Raw genomic sequence first — 18,785 nt, 5'->3', positions numbered from 1 at the left:
AGCTATTTTGCACTCGGAGACTATTAAGTTTGGCGTCATACTTTGCCGTTATCATTAGCGAAAGAAGATAGCCACCACCGACGGGTAGAAAGCACACTCCAGTCATACGGGGGCCCAAACCATAAAATGTTTGAAATATGGGCGGGAAAAGTTGAAATGACATGTAAAATACTGCGTAGCAAAGTGCCAGATAACCACAGGTTACAGCCACTATGAACTCGGTAAACAGCATGTGCAAAGGCCGAGCCAAGACAACTTTGACGAATTGCGTCACCTCTCCAGCAGCGAAGCGAGGTGTACCCTCACGAGATTGCCGCGTTTCATCGAGCTGCAGCACTTGCATGTTTGTTTCCGGAAGCCAAATCACTGGAATAACAGAGGCGGCGGCACAAACGAGCCCAATCCAGAAGGTCCAGCGCCACCCGATAGAGGTCGAGCATAAACCCTTCACTGTATTAGCCATGGAGCCGTTGTTTGTAGAATCCGGTTCTTTACTGAGACAGTAGGTGCCAACAGCGGCCCAAAAACGGCCATCTGGTGTCGCATTAGCTATTGTATTGCCATGAGCTTGATATTTACTTGCGATTAGAAAGTAGTGTGTAATCCGTCCCCTTTGCTGGGGGTCCTTGTATAAGTCGGAGAGGATGCCAGCTACAACAGCAAAAGGAGCGCTTGCTGAGGCCCCGGCTAAGAATCTAAAGAGTAGAAAGACGGTCCAGTTCGGAGCTATGGAGACCACAAGAGACCATGCCACGAAGGAGAACGTCGATATGCGAGTCACAGGTCGCCGGCCGAAGTGCTCGCTGCATGGGCCCCCTTTTGGTTTATGGTTAGAAATGTAAAACGCATGTTGGTAGCTCATTATCGTTGGAGAAAGCGCTAGGATCATGACTCCTCAGAATTCAATCAACTCACAAATAACTGGCCCGACTACATAACCCATCATATATGAAGAGATGGGAAGGGCACTCTGTAGAAACGCTGCTGATCTCCATCGGCCCCAGGCTTCTACCATATAGGGTGTAAGCATAGTAGGCAGTGAGCTTCCCATGGTGCTGTTAAAGATCAAGAGCATAGCCGTGAAAACAATAAGGTTCTTTCTTCCCTAACGTGCTGTGTTGTTAGTCATATGTGGCTGTGTTTAAATCGCCTTGATGACAACAGTATACGTATTACATCAGGGCATTTATTCACTGACCTCCGGCCAGTCCTTAGGCTCGACTATGCACCTTTGGTTCTCAATTGTTGACATGGCTTGGGGCGGTTATAGACTGTTGGCTAACAAATATGCTTGTGCAATGGGGGCAGATCCTATCAAAACGTGAAGATTCTAGGTGGCCCAAGCAGCCCACAAAATGTTCTTTTGTATGTCGGTAGTGTTAACTTCTCAATGCAAAAATGTAGCGAGACGTAAGACCAGTTTTAGCATATTTTCAGGGAGACAAAACCAAAAACCCTCAGGAAAAGTATTATAAATTCAAAGGCCCGTTAAAAGTAGCCGCGGTTAGTGCTTACACAAACACAGTACATTGGCACCGAAAGGCAAAGCTGCCAGATCATAAGACTGCCTGTACATATCTTGTTCGACTCTGAGATTCCTCGCTATTAGATGGTCACCTGCAGGTTCATGGAGGTTGGGTCTTTCGTGCGAGGATTCAGCCAGCAATTTGCTCCTAGAACTAGCCGGCTAGCCGGAGGGACCGAGGTTACAGGCTTTGCTCCGCGAAAAAGCGAGTTACATGGATGACTTTGCAAGAATCATAACATAAACAGAACCTTGGTCTTTCATTTTATGCATATACACGCTTAGCAGCATTTCGACCTATGAAATACTACCCAGTGTAAACTAAAAACTTGTCAAGCTAAAGGTGACAAGAAGTACATTATGGTTCATTACAGTTTTGGCCTAGTAGTGAAATCGACGGCGTAATACTTCTCACTATTTCCACCTCTTGTTGTCAGCAAAGTTCCTTGCTGCGGATACTGTATACGTTCCACGACGTCGGGGGTCGAGCCGGGGTGCGCGTGTGGGTGCATACAAGCCAACGCCTCTAGCATTGCATGTACGCTTATCGCCTTCCTCCCTTTGGGGAAATGAGGCTTTCCCACCTTGCCACGGCCCTGTACATACAGATCCAGCGATGTATCCATACACAGTACGGCGGCGCCTCAGCGTGGGTCCTTTGAGGCTAATACATTCCGCGTCATTCAGGGCAAAATCCGGGGACATGCCGGGGCAAATTCCGGTGTGAAGGAGTCATACTTTGAAGCATAATTTAAGAAGCTACTGGCGACGGAATGAGGCCTGCGCCTGTACCTACCTATTATAGTAATTGACAATGGCTCTTCCTGCCGTATCGCATTGCGTATGGCTGCAAGATCTACTGTGTAGGTAGTTCTTGTGTCGGTTACTACGCAGCCGCGGTGGTGCCAACCTTCCACGACGGGCCGGATGGCAATGGTTTCCCGCGACCGTCGCTTTGCATCACAGTTCAATTGCATCAACGACCAACCAAGAGCGCTCCAATAGTTGGGGAAGTGCGCCGATAAGAGTCAATGGATGCCAGCCCGAAACATTAGCAAAGTAAAAACACATCAATGCAGCTTCTCGCATAACGGCTATCCCATAAGCAGCAGCGGATATGAGTCTCACTACAATTAGATTACTTCAAAATCTGCGGTCAGGGCTGGTTACGTGAGTGGATCAATGACCATGTCAAGAGCTTATTGGCGTGAGGCGCTTCAGGGGAACAATGGGAAAAGAAAATAGACCAACAACATGATGCATTGATGTGCTGAGCCCGCAAACAAGACTTAGGAGAGCCCATTCACGTGTTTCCTACTCGTTACAGACATTTACAAATCTCTAAGCAACCCTGCATCATGACGATGGTACTAATCGTGTTGCTCGTCAAGCTACATGATTCGATTTTCCGAATTGATCCTTGGATCAGGGCTCAGTACGTGTACATCTATGATCACTACTCTGCATGTCTGGGATTTGCGTTAGGGGAAAGATAGAGGTTTTAACGCGTTAAATGACGTATTCTAATTTATTCATGCACAAAAACATTGACGTGGCGAGGTTCATGTTGAATGGCCTGCGCAGCACTCCAGCCCAGCAGTCTCGCAACTTAGATGCCCCACGTTCCTTTCAATTGCAGGCGTCTTTGTGATATTCATTGTATTTTAATCGAATGACGATATTTAGGTCTATGTTCAAGCCGCATAGTACTGAAGGGTAAACGCCTCACTAGTCTCTGCGAAGTTGATTTCTCCGAGGTCACAAAGACAGACTGATGGGTGCGCAAAGTGCTGCTTATTTGTGTAAACGCAAGCATGCAAAATCGGTATGCATACCGAGGAATGATTTGCGTAAGGAACGGTGCACCCTTCATAATATGGGTAGCAGTCTTGTTTGTCATGGCACAACAATCGCGGCAAAGTAGTACATTTCCAGCAGTGAAGCCACCAGGTACACGTATTGCTTAGCCTTGAAGGCCCAAGAGAATTCCAAAGCGTCATCATTAGATATAAAATCGTCTAATACTACATGCTTCTCTACCACGGTGCATTAGAGTGATGGTGTCAATGCAATGCTCAGTCCAATCTATCGAAGCTGCCGAGTATGTTGTCAAACTTCTAGATTTCATCTCCTTTGAGGATTCCCTCAAGTGTATATAGCACATAGCGAGGAAACACCCAAGCCTGCTGTCACACTGCCGCTGCCAAAGCTCCCAGTCCCTGGCGGTTGGCCGACTGCATGGAGTAAACTATTGCGCCCGGCACTACTGATACCGTCGAGATTGCTTCCAAGAAGCTGTTCGACTACGAGATTGCAGATCCTACGTTGCGGGAAATACTAAAACTCTGTCAAGATGCTATCGCGCTCCCCAATAATGATTTTGAGTCCAAGACTGTAGCCTTGATGATCGCAGGTATTTGTTGGAGATGATGCTGTGGCTGTGTAGTGTTGCAGTTTTCGGGTGACCTAACATGAAGGGTTATCAAATCTGTTTATTCACCTAGTAATTTAGTAGATGCACACCATCATTAAATTTATCTTTATTTGGGATACTAGTCCCATTAGAACAATTAGGAACATATAGATGGCGATGAACAAGTTTTCAATGTCCAACCACTCTTTTATTCACTAACGGAATTCCTTCACTCTAGATAATTCATCTGAATCATTGCACCCAGCAGGGGCGACTATAATTGATGAAATAATTCCGGAACAGAATCACATCTGAGTTGTAGCAAGAATTTAAATCACTTGAGAGCATGAATTGAGTAAATTGAAGTTCAATTCAATAGTGACAGCCTATGCCTCTGAGGGCCTGCACTGTTCTTGCCGTCTCCAACGTCAGAATAGTATAAGTCCTCCATCGACGTGAATGTACTGCCCATTCAACCAGCTGGCCTCTTCCTCACACAACATAGCTACCGTCCAGGCAACCTCTGATACTGTGCCCATCCGGGGCGCTATAGGTGTTCGCTCGTAGGTCTCCCGCACCGAATCCTGTAGAGGCAGAGGAGCGGTAAGAAGCGCTTCTGTCCCGATAGGCCCCGGGGCCACAGCATTGACGGTGCATCCATATTTGCGGGGCAGGTATCGAGCCCAGGTCCTGGTGAAGCTGTCAACCATGCCTTTGGTGGCGCCATAAATAAGAGCAAAGGGTTCCGGATCGCGAGTGCTAATGCTAGATATGTTGATGATCCGCGAATTGTTCTTGGATAGATGCTGCAAAACCGCATGAGTGAGCAACAACGTTCCCCGGCCGTTGAGATTGACTGTGGCATCCCACGCCCGGAGGAGTCGTTCTTCATCTCCATCTTCCATGTCAGCAGGTACAACGATGCCAGCGTTGTTGACAAGTATGTCGATTGTTCCGAAAGCTGCAACGGCCGCTTCCACTAATTTGGTGGGGCCAGTGGTTGTTGACAGATCGGCTTCGACAATGATGGATTCGGTGGATCTCGCCAGCGTAGATTGTACGGTTTCGGCTCTTTGTTTTTCAGCTTCGAATGGGTAGTTAATGACTACTCGGGCCCCGCGCTTTGACAACTCTTGAGCAATTGCTGCCCCAATCCCTGACGAAGACCCGCTGACTACTGCTACCCTATCTGTCAAAGTCATTTTGCCTTGTTCCGATTCCATTGTAGGTGAGTAGAGGGCTTTTCTTTTGACTGAAAGGCGTGGATCAATTTCGGTGGGGAATTTTAGAAGAGTTTGAGCAAGGATGCTGTGTTCTCAGAGGTCACTACCTAGTATGCCAACATCTAGTACAAATAGCATAATCATTTTCTTGGTCATGCTTGCATGTAAATGTTGATCGATTTAAATACAATAAATGATGTTAGTCTAGCAGCGGGATCAAATTTTAATAATCGATTCGTGTCGTGACGTGGAGGTCGCGGCAAGAATCAATTTGAACCTAGCATGCATCACGCGAACTCGGCATGCCGAAACTTGGCGTTGGCAGCATGACATGCGTTGATCAATGGGTAGGGGTCAAGACGCAGGCCAAGCATCAAAATAAATAAGTTTCAAAAGGCTAAGCCAGCATCAACTAACACATGCTGCTCATCTACTTCGAAAATTCACAGATTACTTGGCCGATCTTCAAGTTGTGAGTTCACAGCATTCTTCATTCTGCAGGCCAAGATGGCTCTACTTGAAAACTTGACAGAAAGTCATGTCTCAGTCACCAGAAGCGCTACCCTCGGCAGCGTGCTCCTTTTATTCATATGGATTGCCTGGAAAGTCACTGAGCGCGTGCGCTCCGCAAAGAAATACAACTTGCCCAATCTAATTCCAGGTTTGCCGTTGGTTGGGAACGCCCATCAAATCCCGGCAAGCAATGCGTGTCTGCATTTTCAAGACCTGGCCAAGAGACATGGCGAGATGTAAGCACGCAACGATGCCTGCATGGGCCGGTGGTCTCTGCTGTTAATACTTTTCAGGTTCACTATCAACATAGGAGGAACATACTGGCTGTTCCTCAACTCGAGGCGCGTTGTCCACGAATTACTCGAAAAGAGAGCAGCTATATACTCATCTCGGATGAACCTCCCCATGGCTTACCGAGTCATATCAAACGAAAAGAGAACTCTTCTCATGCCCTACGGCGATCTTTGGCGCCGTGAGCGTAAGATCATGCACCAAATCCTGGATTCGACTCAGGCGAATGTATTTGGGCCATTTCAAGACATTGAATCAAAAATCTTGCTATACAATTACTTGAAGCAACCAGAAAGCTGGTTCATTAGTCATGGAGTCTTTTCGGGATCCGTCATCATGAGTGTTGTTTTCGGACAACGGGCAGGCGCAGACAATCGCCTGCAGGAACTACTGGCAGTAGCAGAGCAGTTTGTTCCTTACCTTGAACCCGGTCGTTCTTTTGTCGACAACTTCCCCTTCCTGTTGAACTTGCCTTTGCCCCAGAGCCTACAGCCGTGGCGATGGTGGGGCGACAAGCTATACCGTCGTACCAGAAGGTAAGGGCAGCTAAAGCGAGGATTTACCGGGAAGCGCTTCAATGCTAATTACCCATGGGCAGTCTTTATGAGAAGGAGATGAACGCCCTTCGTGAGCGAATGAGATCCGGCGTGCAAAATAACTGTTTCATGTCCCAGTTTTATGAATCTGGGAAAGGAGACGAATTTGAAGAGGATGAGTTACTCTTTATAGCTGGAGCCTTGATCGAGGCTGGCACAGACACCACTCGCGTTTCGTTGACACAATGCGTCGCCGCGGCAATACTGTGGCCAGACTGGGTTGAAAGAGTTCGTGAGCAAATCGACAAGGTGTGCGGGGCTAATGCAGAGAGACTGCCGACGGAACAGGACGCACCAGATCTTCCATTGGTCAAAGCGGTTGTGAAAGAGAGCGTTCGGTGGAAGTAAGTCTTGGAATCGTATCAGGATCTTTGCGCCGATACTGACACTCGTATCAACAGACCTTGCATTGGGGAGACAGGTATACCTCACGCGCTGATTTGTGACGATGTCTTCGAAGGGTACACAATACCGGCTGGAACGGTCGTCACCTGGAATCATTGGGCTAATTCGAACTCGCCGGATGAGTATACAGAGCCTGAGCGATTCTGGCCAGAGCGTTTCTTGAATGAGGATATTGATAAACCTCTGAAAGGTCACCTCGGATTTGGTGCCGGTGAGCATTCCGTTCATTTCCAAGTTTAGAAAGCTATGAGAACCTAACCAAACGATACTCTCATTTAGGACGCAGAGCCTGTGTTGGATACAATGTCGCCAATTCGAATCTGTTCATTGCCCTTGCGCGACTTTTGTATTGCTTTGAGTTTTCCCAGCCTGATGACGCCCCTCCCCTTGATACGTCGAAACCGTTGCATTCAGCGACTACGACTCCACCTTTCCCAGTTAGCATCAAGATTCGGAGTCAAGCTCATCAATACTTGATAGAGAGAGAATGCGACAGCATATCATTCTGAAAATGAAACAAGTTTGTTGTCAAATACCATTGATTTTTGCGTCAATGGCAAATCTTAAAAACCTTTAATAAAAGTCGGAGAGCCGGATAGCCTTGAGCGATTCGAAAGTTCGGCATTCCCGCTGAATCTTGATGTGGGGGCGCTGGAGATGGCCACTAATAGTGGCTATGGAGGCTTAGCTTAGGGTGGCTCAATGGTCTAGAAGGGACTTATAAACCTTTGTTTTTGCTGCGTTTAGCGTACAGGGAGATGATCTATCGTTTTCTTTACTTGATACAGCTGCCATATACTTCAAGACTTTATGTGCTATTTGATCAAAAACCATACAAAGACAACGGCCTTTTACGGCTGTCCGTCTTAGGTGAGGTTTTGCTTGATTTGGTTTTCATTCCCCATTTCAATCTGAAAGGCAATTAGCCTACTGGATCTTAGCATTTGCATGTAAATGTGAGAATGTCTTTGCATGTGTGTTGACGGATAAAATCGTCTCCGTAGAATTGAACTCCAACCATGGCGGCCATGAGCATTTCTGTCCCAAGTCCTAGCCTGTCTGTAATTTGTTCAACGTGGGGACAAATAGCGATGTTAGGTGCTAAGACACTGCACTAAGTACTGGTACCAACATCCCCCGCAGCCACAACGCCTTTTCCGCCCTCTTTTCTACACCACGCTTTCCGTAGCTTCACTTGGCACCTGGAAATTGAGAGATCCTTTTAAACGATCATCATTCTCATGGCCACGTAGCTCGACAATACAAGCGTCACTTTTTATCAGCGTCACTTTTTATCATTCAATCTCCCGTTGTTTCCACGTGTACCAGGTGCTTACCAAAAGGTCCCTCGCCCTAAAAGCGAGAATAGAGCGGATTCTGGCCCAGAGCAATATTTCTGTACCTGACACACACAATGAAGGACCCGTGTGCAAAGGGTGGAGCCATTTCGGCATGCCGACCGTGGCTCGAGGCTGCAGAGAAGCGTCAATTTCTTGACGCGCTGGAGTGTGACGAGGATTGGCGCTATTCGGTATATTAATGGCATCGTCCGGTTCGGGTTTGTCAAGGACCGACTGGTACGGCTTAGGACATTCCTTTAACAATTATTCATCACTAGCTCGACTGGCTAGGCACTATACGCTTCCAGCGATGATGCCAAGTGCTCAATTGTTCGATGCTCAAGTGAGCGTGTCTCATTTTCGTTGTGCTTATCAGTGAGACTAAAACTTGAAATTTTCGAATCAGCTTAATCAACTATAATTAAGCCACCATTGCCCAGTTCTGCTATCACTACGGAGTAACTAGCTAAGCATGGCAGACAATTACAAACTCTCAATCAGTTGCATCAAAGTGAGTGTAATTAGGAATCCGTTTTTCCATTCATTCAGCCCAGTTCTCTAGCTGTGGCACTCGCCCCAAGGCACGTAGAATCCGACAAATATGCGAAAGTATAGGAAGCCGTCTGCCGACCTGCTCGAGAGAAAAATGCGTCTCCATCATGCCCACCAGGGGTATTATGAAAGACATCTTCGCATTATTAGCGGCAGTGATCGGTATAATCTCTGTAGCAGAGTCTAGCACTCCAATCATGCTGCTCGATTTTGCGATGTAAGGAGTACCTCGATTATGACTGACCCATCGCTGACTTTCCAGAGACTCAGCTCCATCAAGACGAATTCTGGGTTCCTCTAACAGTTTGCTGCCCGATGGTTCTTTTGGCGTAATTGATCCAGGTAAGGATGACGAGGATTCATGGCTCACATAACCATACATCCATAAGCATAGAACGGCCTGGTACATAGCAAAAACCTCGAAATCCATATCCTGCTTGGATGTAATTGATCTGCCAAGACGAAAGAGTTGACCAGCGTGCCAAACGGCAGTCCTCGCCAAGCGAGTCTTCCGCCAGTCCCTCAAACAAGACAGAGCCTTCCGAGACGACCCGAATCGCTCATCGCCGAGGAGCGCTTCCGCCAAGTAGTTCGGGCTTGAAGAGTAAAGGCCGTAGTATTCAAGTAGAAACATTGCGTTGGCTGAACTGCCGCCCAGGGAGTCCTTACTCATAGACCCACGCATTTCATCCAGAAGGGAGGCTATGTGCCATGCTGTCGATGAATCAGATATCCTTTCGTAAGCCCAGTTACGGTCAGCTTGAAGATTAAACACGAAGCTGCGACGATGATCCTCTACTAGCATCGATATTGAGGAGTATAGAATCATTGATTTGGCCAAATTGCGGTCTTGCAACGTCGGAACCGACTGCCATGCTGTAGCACTGGTAAAACAATCTGTTAGCGAGAGCGGGTGGCGATCTCTACTGGCCTGTAGCCCCCCATGAGTCGAGGCCCATTCAAGAGCTGACTGTGCAAACCATAGTTGGTCCGCCTCCGGGATTGGTGTGCAGACCTCGGTGCATGACATTATGACGACGGTGTTTCTAAGTACAGCACGCTGTATACAATTCATCAAGTGTTGATATACGGTCCTTTTCAGTGTCAACAAGTCAGGGACCGATCATGGCAATTAGGTTAAGAAATTACCTTTTACCGGATTCTTGGCTGACCCAATGTCTCCAAGTGAGTTCTAGCTGTGAGGGTGTACTGTTTGGTATGGGAACAATGGACAGATACGAAGATCCAGCCAGTCGGCGAGCGTGACGAATCATCTATAACGACAATGTTAGCTGACTTTACAGCCTTGTGTGGCAAAGGTATCTTACTGTCACAGCAAATTCAGCCATGATGTCCGAGATTTCTGATTTGCGTTTATCACCGCTCCAAAACGTGACGTTTGATAGAATTACTAACGATTGCACGAACGGGATGGATCGAGTCAGAGTGTTGTCATTGTCTGCCTAGCACAAGTAAGAATGACAACCCAATGGTCAAGGCAGTCCGCCAGGCTCGACCCCAGGAAACCTGTCGACTTACCAAGGTTGGTATATACCAGCGCAAGATCTCAAGCAATGCAAATCCAAACATCTGAGCAGCAAGAGTGGGCGACGCAGTGGCCCCCGCGGCAATGCACGTCATTAAAAGTGAGAGGTCGCAAACATTGGGATCGAACGTGGGAAGGTGTATGAAGCTACACAACTGACTCTTTTGCATCGTGAGGAACACTGTAAGGAACTTGTCGAGAACCGCAGACGAGGGGAAGGACTGGATAGATGACAGCGGCTGGCCTCCGGAGAAACGACCATTCACGACGACAATAATATCATCTCGTCTGGCAGGCATCAGACGATGATTGATCACAGACGACTCAAGACTCTCTGGGAATCCTAATATGTCCTCTTGCATCTCTAGAGGTATCGAAAGAAAGGTTTTCTCTGCGGCAAAATAATTTTTGGGTTTCGGGTGCCAAGTGCCCAGTGTGTCGTTGTATGTATCAACGGCATACTTGGAGATTTTGGCTTCGCTTTCGGTACCGTTTGATGATATTGGCGTTTCCATCCTGGCATCCAGGTCAACGGGGCGCTGATTTTCGCCATCTTGAACGTCGATTGGCATAAGAGCGTTCAGGAACGGCTGATCTAGATCCCAGTCCATGGGCTGCCGCCAATTTGCCCATTGTTGCGCGGCGATTGGAAACAAATCGAAGAAACCATTAGCGTGTCCCTCCTCTTGGTATACTGCGTCGCGTGCTTCGGACGCGTCAGTTTGTGGAGGGTTGTATGTCTTTTCGGAAATGACTGGCCAAGTCGAGGGTGAAGTGGCGAAGAGTAACACAGATGGGTTGCTGCTATTATTGTTGTCGTCGTTGTCATTGTTGACAAAAGTATCCACATTAGATCGCTCGCTAGAACAAGGGGTCGTCTTCGTAGGATCTGACTGGTTGGTGACATGGCATTGAGACAGACTTTCGCTAGGGCTCTGCTGGCGTACTGGAGCAATGGGAGCTGTGATGGTAGATGGACTTGTCGTTTCGTTGTGCAAATGCACTGCTCTGACAGGTCTTAGGCACACGACTCCCCTTGCCTTGCACCTACGACAAGTCGTCAAGTTGTCACATCGAATCTTGGCAGCCGCGCAGGACTGGCATGCTTGAGATGCACGTGGTCGAGCGCCGGGTCGTCGTTTATTCGGAAGCTCCCCATTGTCAGGTTCTCGAGTGCGTCGGTTAGACCTAGAGGTAAATTGAGATTAGGGGTCATTTTCGCGCGACAAGAGGTCATACAACAGGACAATTGACGTACACGTCGGTGGCCTGAAGATTTGGCGCTGGGGAAGTCCGGGACGTGACTTGCGGCTCTGGCGTCTGTTGCAATAAAGAGTAAAGATAAGTAGCAGGTACAAGCATAATATTAAAGTAAAAGGAAACTAAGTGTACTAAGCAATGTTCCTCCGGAAATAAGAGAAATGACCCATGCTATCCTCGTACCAAGATACCTCGGTTTGTTGAATAATCCAACAGCGTCGAGCCCGAATTGGCATGATTCATGTCAACTAGAGCTTTACTATCCTATATTCATTTGCGACGTACAGACCACGGCATAGGCAAAGAGGGATACACATTGGACTGGCCAACAGCAACTTCACCAGGTCCTCTATTATCAGGAATAAGATGTTATACTAGACTCTTAGAGCGACCCTATTTTTGGGGGAGAGCAGGGCCACTGAGGAAAACGCGGGGTCAGGTACTGCGGCTTTCCCGGACTCGGCTCCACGCTGGACAGGCTTGGCTTCTCCATCCTAATTTGGATGCCGAAGGTTTTGGTCAGGGATTCACTTAGCTATTTGTCAGCTGGTTTGGGCAGTCCAGTTTAGTGCAGGAGCGACAATCTTTCATCCCGATATAATGAGATTTCAAGGTGTTGTCCATGGACTAATTGTCTCTTGGCCGTGCGGCCCCGCGCCACTATTTCCTTGAGCGAGCACCTTCGAGCTACCGGTGCCCAGGGCTTGTCCGGTCTATTCCCGCAACAAATGGAAGCAATGCTGGTCATTTCAAGACACCGAAGTTGGGTAATACTGTGCTATCCTATTGGGTTCATATATGATTAATCGAACGGGGTCACTCCAGTCGCCAGGTTGAGTTTGTAGTAGCACCATTTGTAGGGTCGGGAGGGGAAAAGATTGCAAATGTTGAGTTATGGGTAAGTGATTGACTTACATTTTACTTTGTTTTGGCAACACATTGTCACGATGCCGCTAGGGCGTATCTGCAAAAGCCCAACGATCGACATCATGCTCAGGCTATTGAAGAGATATGTAGTGTACAGCACTGATTATGCCTGCCAATAGTAACACGAATGCTTCTTTATCCACTTCTGAAAGTACCAAGACACTGACGTTGATCTCAATCGTGGTAATCCTCCAATGACTCAAACGGTCACGGAAACAATTGAGCATGGGAATCTTGTCAGGCGACGAAGAAAGCCAGGGAACGGCATTTGTCTATGGTAGTATGAAGAGTTAGAATGAAAGTGGGAGAAATTTTACATGTAAATTGAATTGTGACCCAACACACTGCAGCAGCCAGTTTGCTCAACGTTCTTGGCAACAGCCAGGGCGACAAAGCTTTGAGATTCTAGGGGAAGATGCGCCCCGTAAAGCGATAGTAATGCAGTCATGTCAAGCCTCGTGGCGAGGATTTGGGGATCCTAGGGTCTATAGGTGTCCGGGTTGCATACGAGAAGGCTGTGTTGAATCCGCCTGGGGGGCCAAGCTGACTTTTTCGCCCCTTTGCTCACTCAGCTCTGCTTGGCAGATCGCTACATGACCAGGACTTTATGGCAGATCCCCTCAACATAGCCCGATGGCGTACATTACCAGGTCCCATTTGAAAGAGATTGGCGAAATGCTACCATCCGTATTCTAAAACCCCGGACAAACCGAGTTCTGTTTCTGGGCGTTCGAACCCTTCTTCAATGAAGCATTCTTATAGGCCGGCGGCTGATATGGTCGCAATTTCTGCATCATCTCCACTCCCGCGCAGTCAAACTCTTTTTATCATTTTATCAGACGTCACCAAGCATCGTATGATAATTATTTACTGTAGTATACTCAGGCAAGCCTATTGACCTCTTCAATTTTCATCTACATGTCCATACACCCTCACATCCAGACCTCTGAACGTGGGCACGAATCAAGATGGAATCCGTTGTGCAGCTAACCGCCATACCGGCCCGTAATTATATTGCCTCTCAGGTGACGCTCGACTTTATCGCCGCTGCTTTCGTGATTGTACGGATAGGAACCAATTGCAGGCATTTCAAACGGCCATTCCTCGAAGATTGTGCGTATTGCAGACCCGCCATTTTGCACATCTAACATCATGGGCTAGACCTATGCATTATCGCGGTCCTCTTCATTGTGAGCAACTCTGTAACAACATCCATGATGAAGTCAAGTAATCGCGATCAAATGTCGTCTCGGAGAAAAAGTAATATTGACTTTTGTGGCAGCTTTCGAATCAGATCCAGAAAGCATTACTGTGGCTTTCATTACCAGGGTACGTTCCGGCCAATGTTTGTCATATTTGAATAAATGATTATTAATATTAAAATTCTTGAAAAGCTGGCCGCGGCCTGCATCTTTACAGCCACAGCTGCAATGTACTTTGCCAAACTGCCCATCTTGGTTTTGATTATACGGACTTTCGGAATCAAGAAACTTATTAGATATGCCTCATATTCTCTCATGATCATAACAGGTCTAGGGTTCCTCGCTAGCACACTGTACACTGTAGTGCACTGCAGTCCAGGGTTGCATCATCCAGACGGAAAATATTTACTTCAATGTGTCGAGGCCACATTTTATACAAGGTTGTCGCGGAGCGCCCTTTCATTGGCAGTAGACATTGCCATCTTCATACTGCCGTTACCAACCATCGCAAAGCTCAAGTTGCCCGGTTATGAAAAGCTCGGAGTAGCTTTGGTGTTTCTTATGGGAATCTTGTGAGTCTTCAACCCGTCTACTCGCAATTCGCATCATATATCATTTAACTGAGTCTTTTTTGTTTGTGATTAAGCTGCATTATAGCCAGTGTTGTTTCCTTGTATTATCAATTCGGACAAGCCGCAAAGATGTCTTCGAATATCACTAACGCTATGGTTGCGACGTAAGCCAAGCCCCCGACTGTATTCATTACAGTAATGTGATCTGACTATGTGTAGATCCCTCGAGTGCTGCATTATGGTCATCGTTGGCTGTTCTGCGGCTCTCCGATTGCTGTGGATACATCACCTGCGGCACTTCAATTTCTCCATTCGTCTTTGCCTTAAAAGATCCGCACCCACGCCTCCCTCGAAAGCAATGTCCATATCAAACGCGCAACAAGGTATCACAAATGGCATTTCTAGCCCCATTAGAGTGACAACGGACCATTACTTTCAGCTCTCCGATTCCCACATGTCAGGACTTTCAGGCTATGAAGCACGTGCCCACGGTGGGCGAGACCAAATAATGGTGTAGCTTGTTAAAAAGCATAAAATATCTCACAAAATAGCGCTCGCCCAGTGTACTTGGGTACCAAATTCGGGCCTCACAGCGGCAGCGGTAGCATCATGGAAAATTTGGCGCAACAACTCTGAGCTGATGTCTCTGGTCAGATACCTTGGACACGAGCCTCTGCGATTGGAATGCAGGCAATCTTTCGAAATCCCACTCACTAAGAGCCAGAAATGCTGCTCCATCGTTCAGTGGAGGGCTAACATCATGCCGAGTCTTGGAATGAAAGCCAATGAGGCGAGCGTCATACAATAGGTGCATCCTTGGAGACCCTAGTGCTGGAACCAAATGAAAGCTTGGCGCTCATAACGATTAGATTCACGATGGAAATGTCGGGTTGACAATCGGCAGTTTGAAAGGCTGAAAAATTAGGAATGCTTCAAAGCCATTACATATTCATACATCGGCCGCATCCTAATTTGTATGTAGCAGCGGGCGCCTGGTGTGTCAGGGTAGGCCCGCATGCGTTGCCCTGTTGCACTCCATGATGCATCGAACCCAAGGCCAATAAACCTGATCCAAGTCCACGTTCATTCGTGCAACGGCTTGTTTGTATCAGCTCGTACATTTCCCTCGGCTTCAAGGGTACATAGGCAGTGTATGACAAATCAAACTGGACCAGAGCCACAAAAGATGATGGGGGCTCTCCACCGAGGCGTCATGCGAGAACATCGAGGATAAGAGAGTTGCAGTGCCCTTTCTAGGGAGCGAAACATCCTAGAGCACGCAGCCAAGACCAAGATTGTAAAGGCGGCCCCAGGACAGCGGTGAGGAGAACCCAAGGTGGTAGTCAAGTAGTAATAGCACCGATGAGCTACCATGAAGATCTGATGGGTGACAACAACGCCCCCTTCGTATCATATGGGAGATATCACATAATCTATTGAGACAGAGGAGTGGTGGGCATGTCCAAGGCATGGGGGAAACGTGCTAACACGGCTGTCTAGCCGGCCCATGTCAGGTATCTTGGACAGGCAGCAGCGACAAATGTGGCTTTGCAAGAGAAATTCAGGGGAGGTCGATCATCCTCTGTACTACGCGCGCCCCCATTCAAAGCTCCGTAACGATTCAAACGTTGACAGCTGAGGTTTGCAGTCCCGAGAGCAGTTGACTGCTGGCGCAGCGCCTCTGCAGCGCTCATCAAGTCCCGATCCCACATCGTTCTACATCACCGACGAATGGCAGCTACAGCCCCAAACGGCCCTTCCAAACGAGATTTTAGATCTAAACAGCAGCCTGGAGATATTGGCTGGGGTGTTTCCAGACGTGCAGATTGAGGTCTTTCGCGAAATGCTTTACAGCTTTTCCACACAGTGATCTTGATATGGGTTGTCCTCAATTTTCTTGTGACTATATTATAGGTAGCACAGGAAGTGATGAATATCCTGAAGAATTCCAAACACTTTCAGGTGGGATTTTGTTTCAACTTGAGCAAGAGTGCCAATTCATAACTTTGACAGCTGTGTTGGTTGGTCGGTGGCGAAGCATAGAGGTACCTCATACTGCGTATGTCGGGTAGCAAACGAAGTTGTCGAAGGAAATAAGCAAGTCCCAAACACGAGCCCCTGCCTGGCAATCTGGCCTATATTGCAGATATTGTGTTCATTTATGCTAGTCTTAACACGCCGGTGAGTTTTTAACTTTTTTAACTTTTCGTCATTTTCTTTTAGCCAACTTTTGTCTCTTCCGCATTTGGTAATATATCCCGCCTCGTGAAAATGGTCCGTTGTAATCACCGCCCCATAAAATATTTCCTCGCCCTTTCCGCTTGTGCGGTATCAAAAATGGGAGGTCCGAAGTCTGATTCTTTCTTCTACGTTGAAATATTTTAAGGGTCTACCACGTGGGCAATCCCGTAGCAGTTATTCGTCCAGATTTTTATGGTTCTGTGATCGCGTGCTCCATATTTTGGTAGCTTTAAAATAGATCGGTCCACAGGTACGGACCCACCGTGTAGTTATATCCTTAGAATTGGCAGCAAGCAAGGCGAGAATATAGTTGAAAGTTGTTGTTTTGCACGAATACCGGTCGTTTTCGCGGCGATATTCATTACTGGCGATAGCAAAGGTTGGGCAGACCGAGCTTTCTGTGGATTTTCTTGGATAGTGCAGGCATACGCTCCGATTGGTTTGCAATGGGTCTCTAAAGGTTGGGTCGATGCGAAAGTGGCATCCAATAAATGTCACAATCAGTTCAAACGCAATGGAACAGTGGCAAGTTTCTGTCCTTCTCTATTAGGCCCTGATCGGCTCGCTGTAAGAGGGGGTCTTAAGTGTTGCCAGGGCCTTATACCAATCCATATTATACGCTAAAAAATAAAAGAAAATGCTGTCAGGACACAACCATACCTAATTTGGCAGTCAAAATGTCGCACGGATAATCGTAAGACGGCCCTCTTAAGTTATGCAAGATTTCCAATGTACCGAATTGACATGGGCTCTAAAATCGTTTACCGCCTACTATAAAAGGCATAACGTCTCCAATTTTCGAGAAATGGCACAAATAAGCCCAAGGTCGATAAGCCCAGGGCGATGGAGGGCTGCTAAGCTTAAGCTCCCCTCTTATGGGTGCCAAGGCTCTTATCCCACGACAACATCCAAAAGATGCTTACCTAAGTTATACGCGGTACATTTCCCCTCCCCACAATTTCTTATGCAACGATTTTGTATCCCAAAAAGTTAAGACCCCCCCCTTAAAAAAACGAGCCGATCACACCCTTAGGCATCGCAATACCCAAGACTATGTCATGTCAGACCGTGGCGATTCAGTTGCCTGTCCCACCAAATTAGGGGAACAAGCGAATGAATAGATGCTGCTGTAGGATCCTCCACCAGTGAGAATCCACCGCCCAGAGTCAAGTTCATCGGAGAAGACCTGAAATTCAATTTGCTTTCGTTGGTGGCTTGGTTTGGGGATCATGAAGGTCTTAGACTCGACAAAAGAATCTGGACTCACAGTCGCAGAGCAGCGGATAAACAAACTAGCGAACCGGACAGGTGTTGGACCGAATGAAATAGAATGTCGAAAAGATATCGTAGAAGTCTAGCGAACTGCTTCATAAGACACTGGCCGTCTAGTTCATTTGGTACTCAAATCTCGCTCAGTCCAAGAAGCGCTATGCGAGCCCCGAGTTGCCTCACCGGTGGTATTCAACAAATCCTGGGCAACTTGATTGGAATGTGGTTAACCATCATCATTATCATCATAATCTTACAGTCGAGCGCAATCAATTCATGTCCGACGCCACGTCGCGACTTGCGCGAGCTTCTCTTACTGAGGTCTGAGTTGCGACCAAAGCGCCAGAGCGCCAGAGCGCCAGAGCGCCAGAGCGCCAGAGCGCCAGAGCGCCAGAGCTCCGACCGCTATTGTAAGCAATATAGTGGTTCTGCATTTTTAGAAGAACAAATCCGCGAATACTATCAAACGCGTTCCATAATACACGGATGTAGATCGGAAAAGATGTTTATTTACGTTGAAGGGTTCAGGCAGTCGGTAGGGCTTGCTCGCATCTCCCCGGCCCCTTGAATTCATTCTTCATCGTTCTCCATCCGACGTAACAGTCTCTCGTACAAAGTGATCGCGACGAATGTTGTGCACCTACCTCTGAGATAATTTCTTTGAAAGAACACATTATTACAATGATGTGAGGGGTGATACCAGTATTGCCTGACAAATGTTGCCGGTGTTTGGTTGTGTACTCGTACACATTGGTTCCGTGTTATCACCAATGCTGAGCATTCTTGCTATACTTGTCGTGGCGATGCAACTAAAATGTTATGTTTGCTAGAGACACGGAGCATCAAGTTCTTCTGCCATTTCATCTATATAGATGCTCAACCATCATTTGGGGACACTGTACTTGGACTT

General features: G+C 47.4%; 3 protein-coding genes across 3 annotated transcripts; 1 reads left to right on the top strand and 2 right to left on the bottom strand.

Annotated features, from left to right (window-relative positions):
- Positions 1–4,366: 4,366 nt before the first annotated feature.
- Positions 4,367–5,140, bottom strand: PFICI_03997 (uncharacterized protein; the record flags this gene model as incomplete). Its single annotated transcript, XM_007832578.1, has 1 exon — positions 4,367–5,140. The coding sequence occupies one exon, from the start codon at positions 5,138–5,140 to the stop codon at positions 4,367–4,369; it is 774 nt and encodes a 257-aa protein (XP_007830769.1).
- Positions 5,141–5,668: 528 nt separating this feature from the next.
- On the top strand, positions 5,669–7,475 carry PFICI_03996 (uncharacterized protein; the record flags this gene model as incomplete). The annotated part of the gene is made up of 5 exons (XM_007832577.1): positions 5,669–5,910; positions 5,968–6,501; positions 6,564–6,905; positions 6,963–7,177; positions 7,246–7,475. The coding sequence occupies 5 exons, from the start codon at positions 5,669–5,671 to the stop codon at positions 7,473–7,475; spliced, it is 1,563 nt and encodes a 520-aa protein (XP_007830768.1).
- A 1,372-nt stretch (positions 7,476–8,847) lies between these two features.
- PFICI_03995 (uncharacterized protein) lies at positions 8,848–11,766 on the bottom strand (the record flags this gene model as incomplete). The annotated part of the gene is made up of 5 exons (XM_007832576.1): positions 8,848–9,952; positions 10,008–10,132; positions 10,187–10,321; positions 10,398–11,592; positions 11,663–11,766. The coding sequence occupies 5 exons, from the start codon at positions 11,764–11,766 to the stop codon at positions 8,848–8,850; spliced, it is 2,664 nt and encodes an 887-aa protein (XP_007830767.1).
- Between the last annotated feature and the right edge of the window lie 7,019 nt (positions 11,767–18,785).

The sequence above is a fragment of the Pestalotiopsis fici genome (genome assembly GCF_000516985.1).
Source record: "Pestalotiopsis fici W106-1 unplaced genomic scaffold PFICI_Scf_2, whole genome shotgun sequence".
NCBI lineage: Eukaryota > Fungi > Ascomycota > Sordariomycetes > Amphisphaeriales > Sporocadaceae > Pestalotiopsis > Pestalotiopsis fici.
Note: the sequence above shows the minus strand (reverse complement) of the source record. Positions and strands in the feature narration are given on the sequence as shown.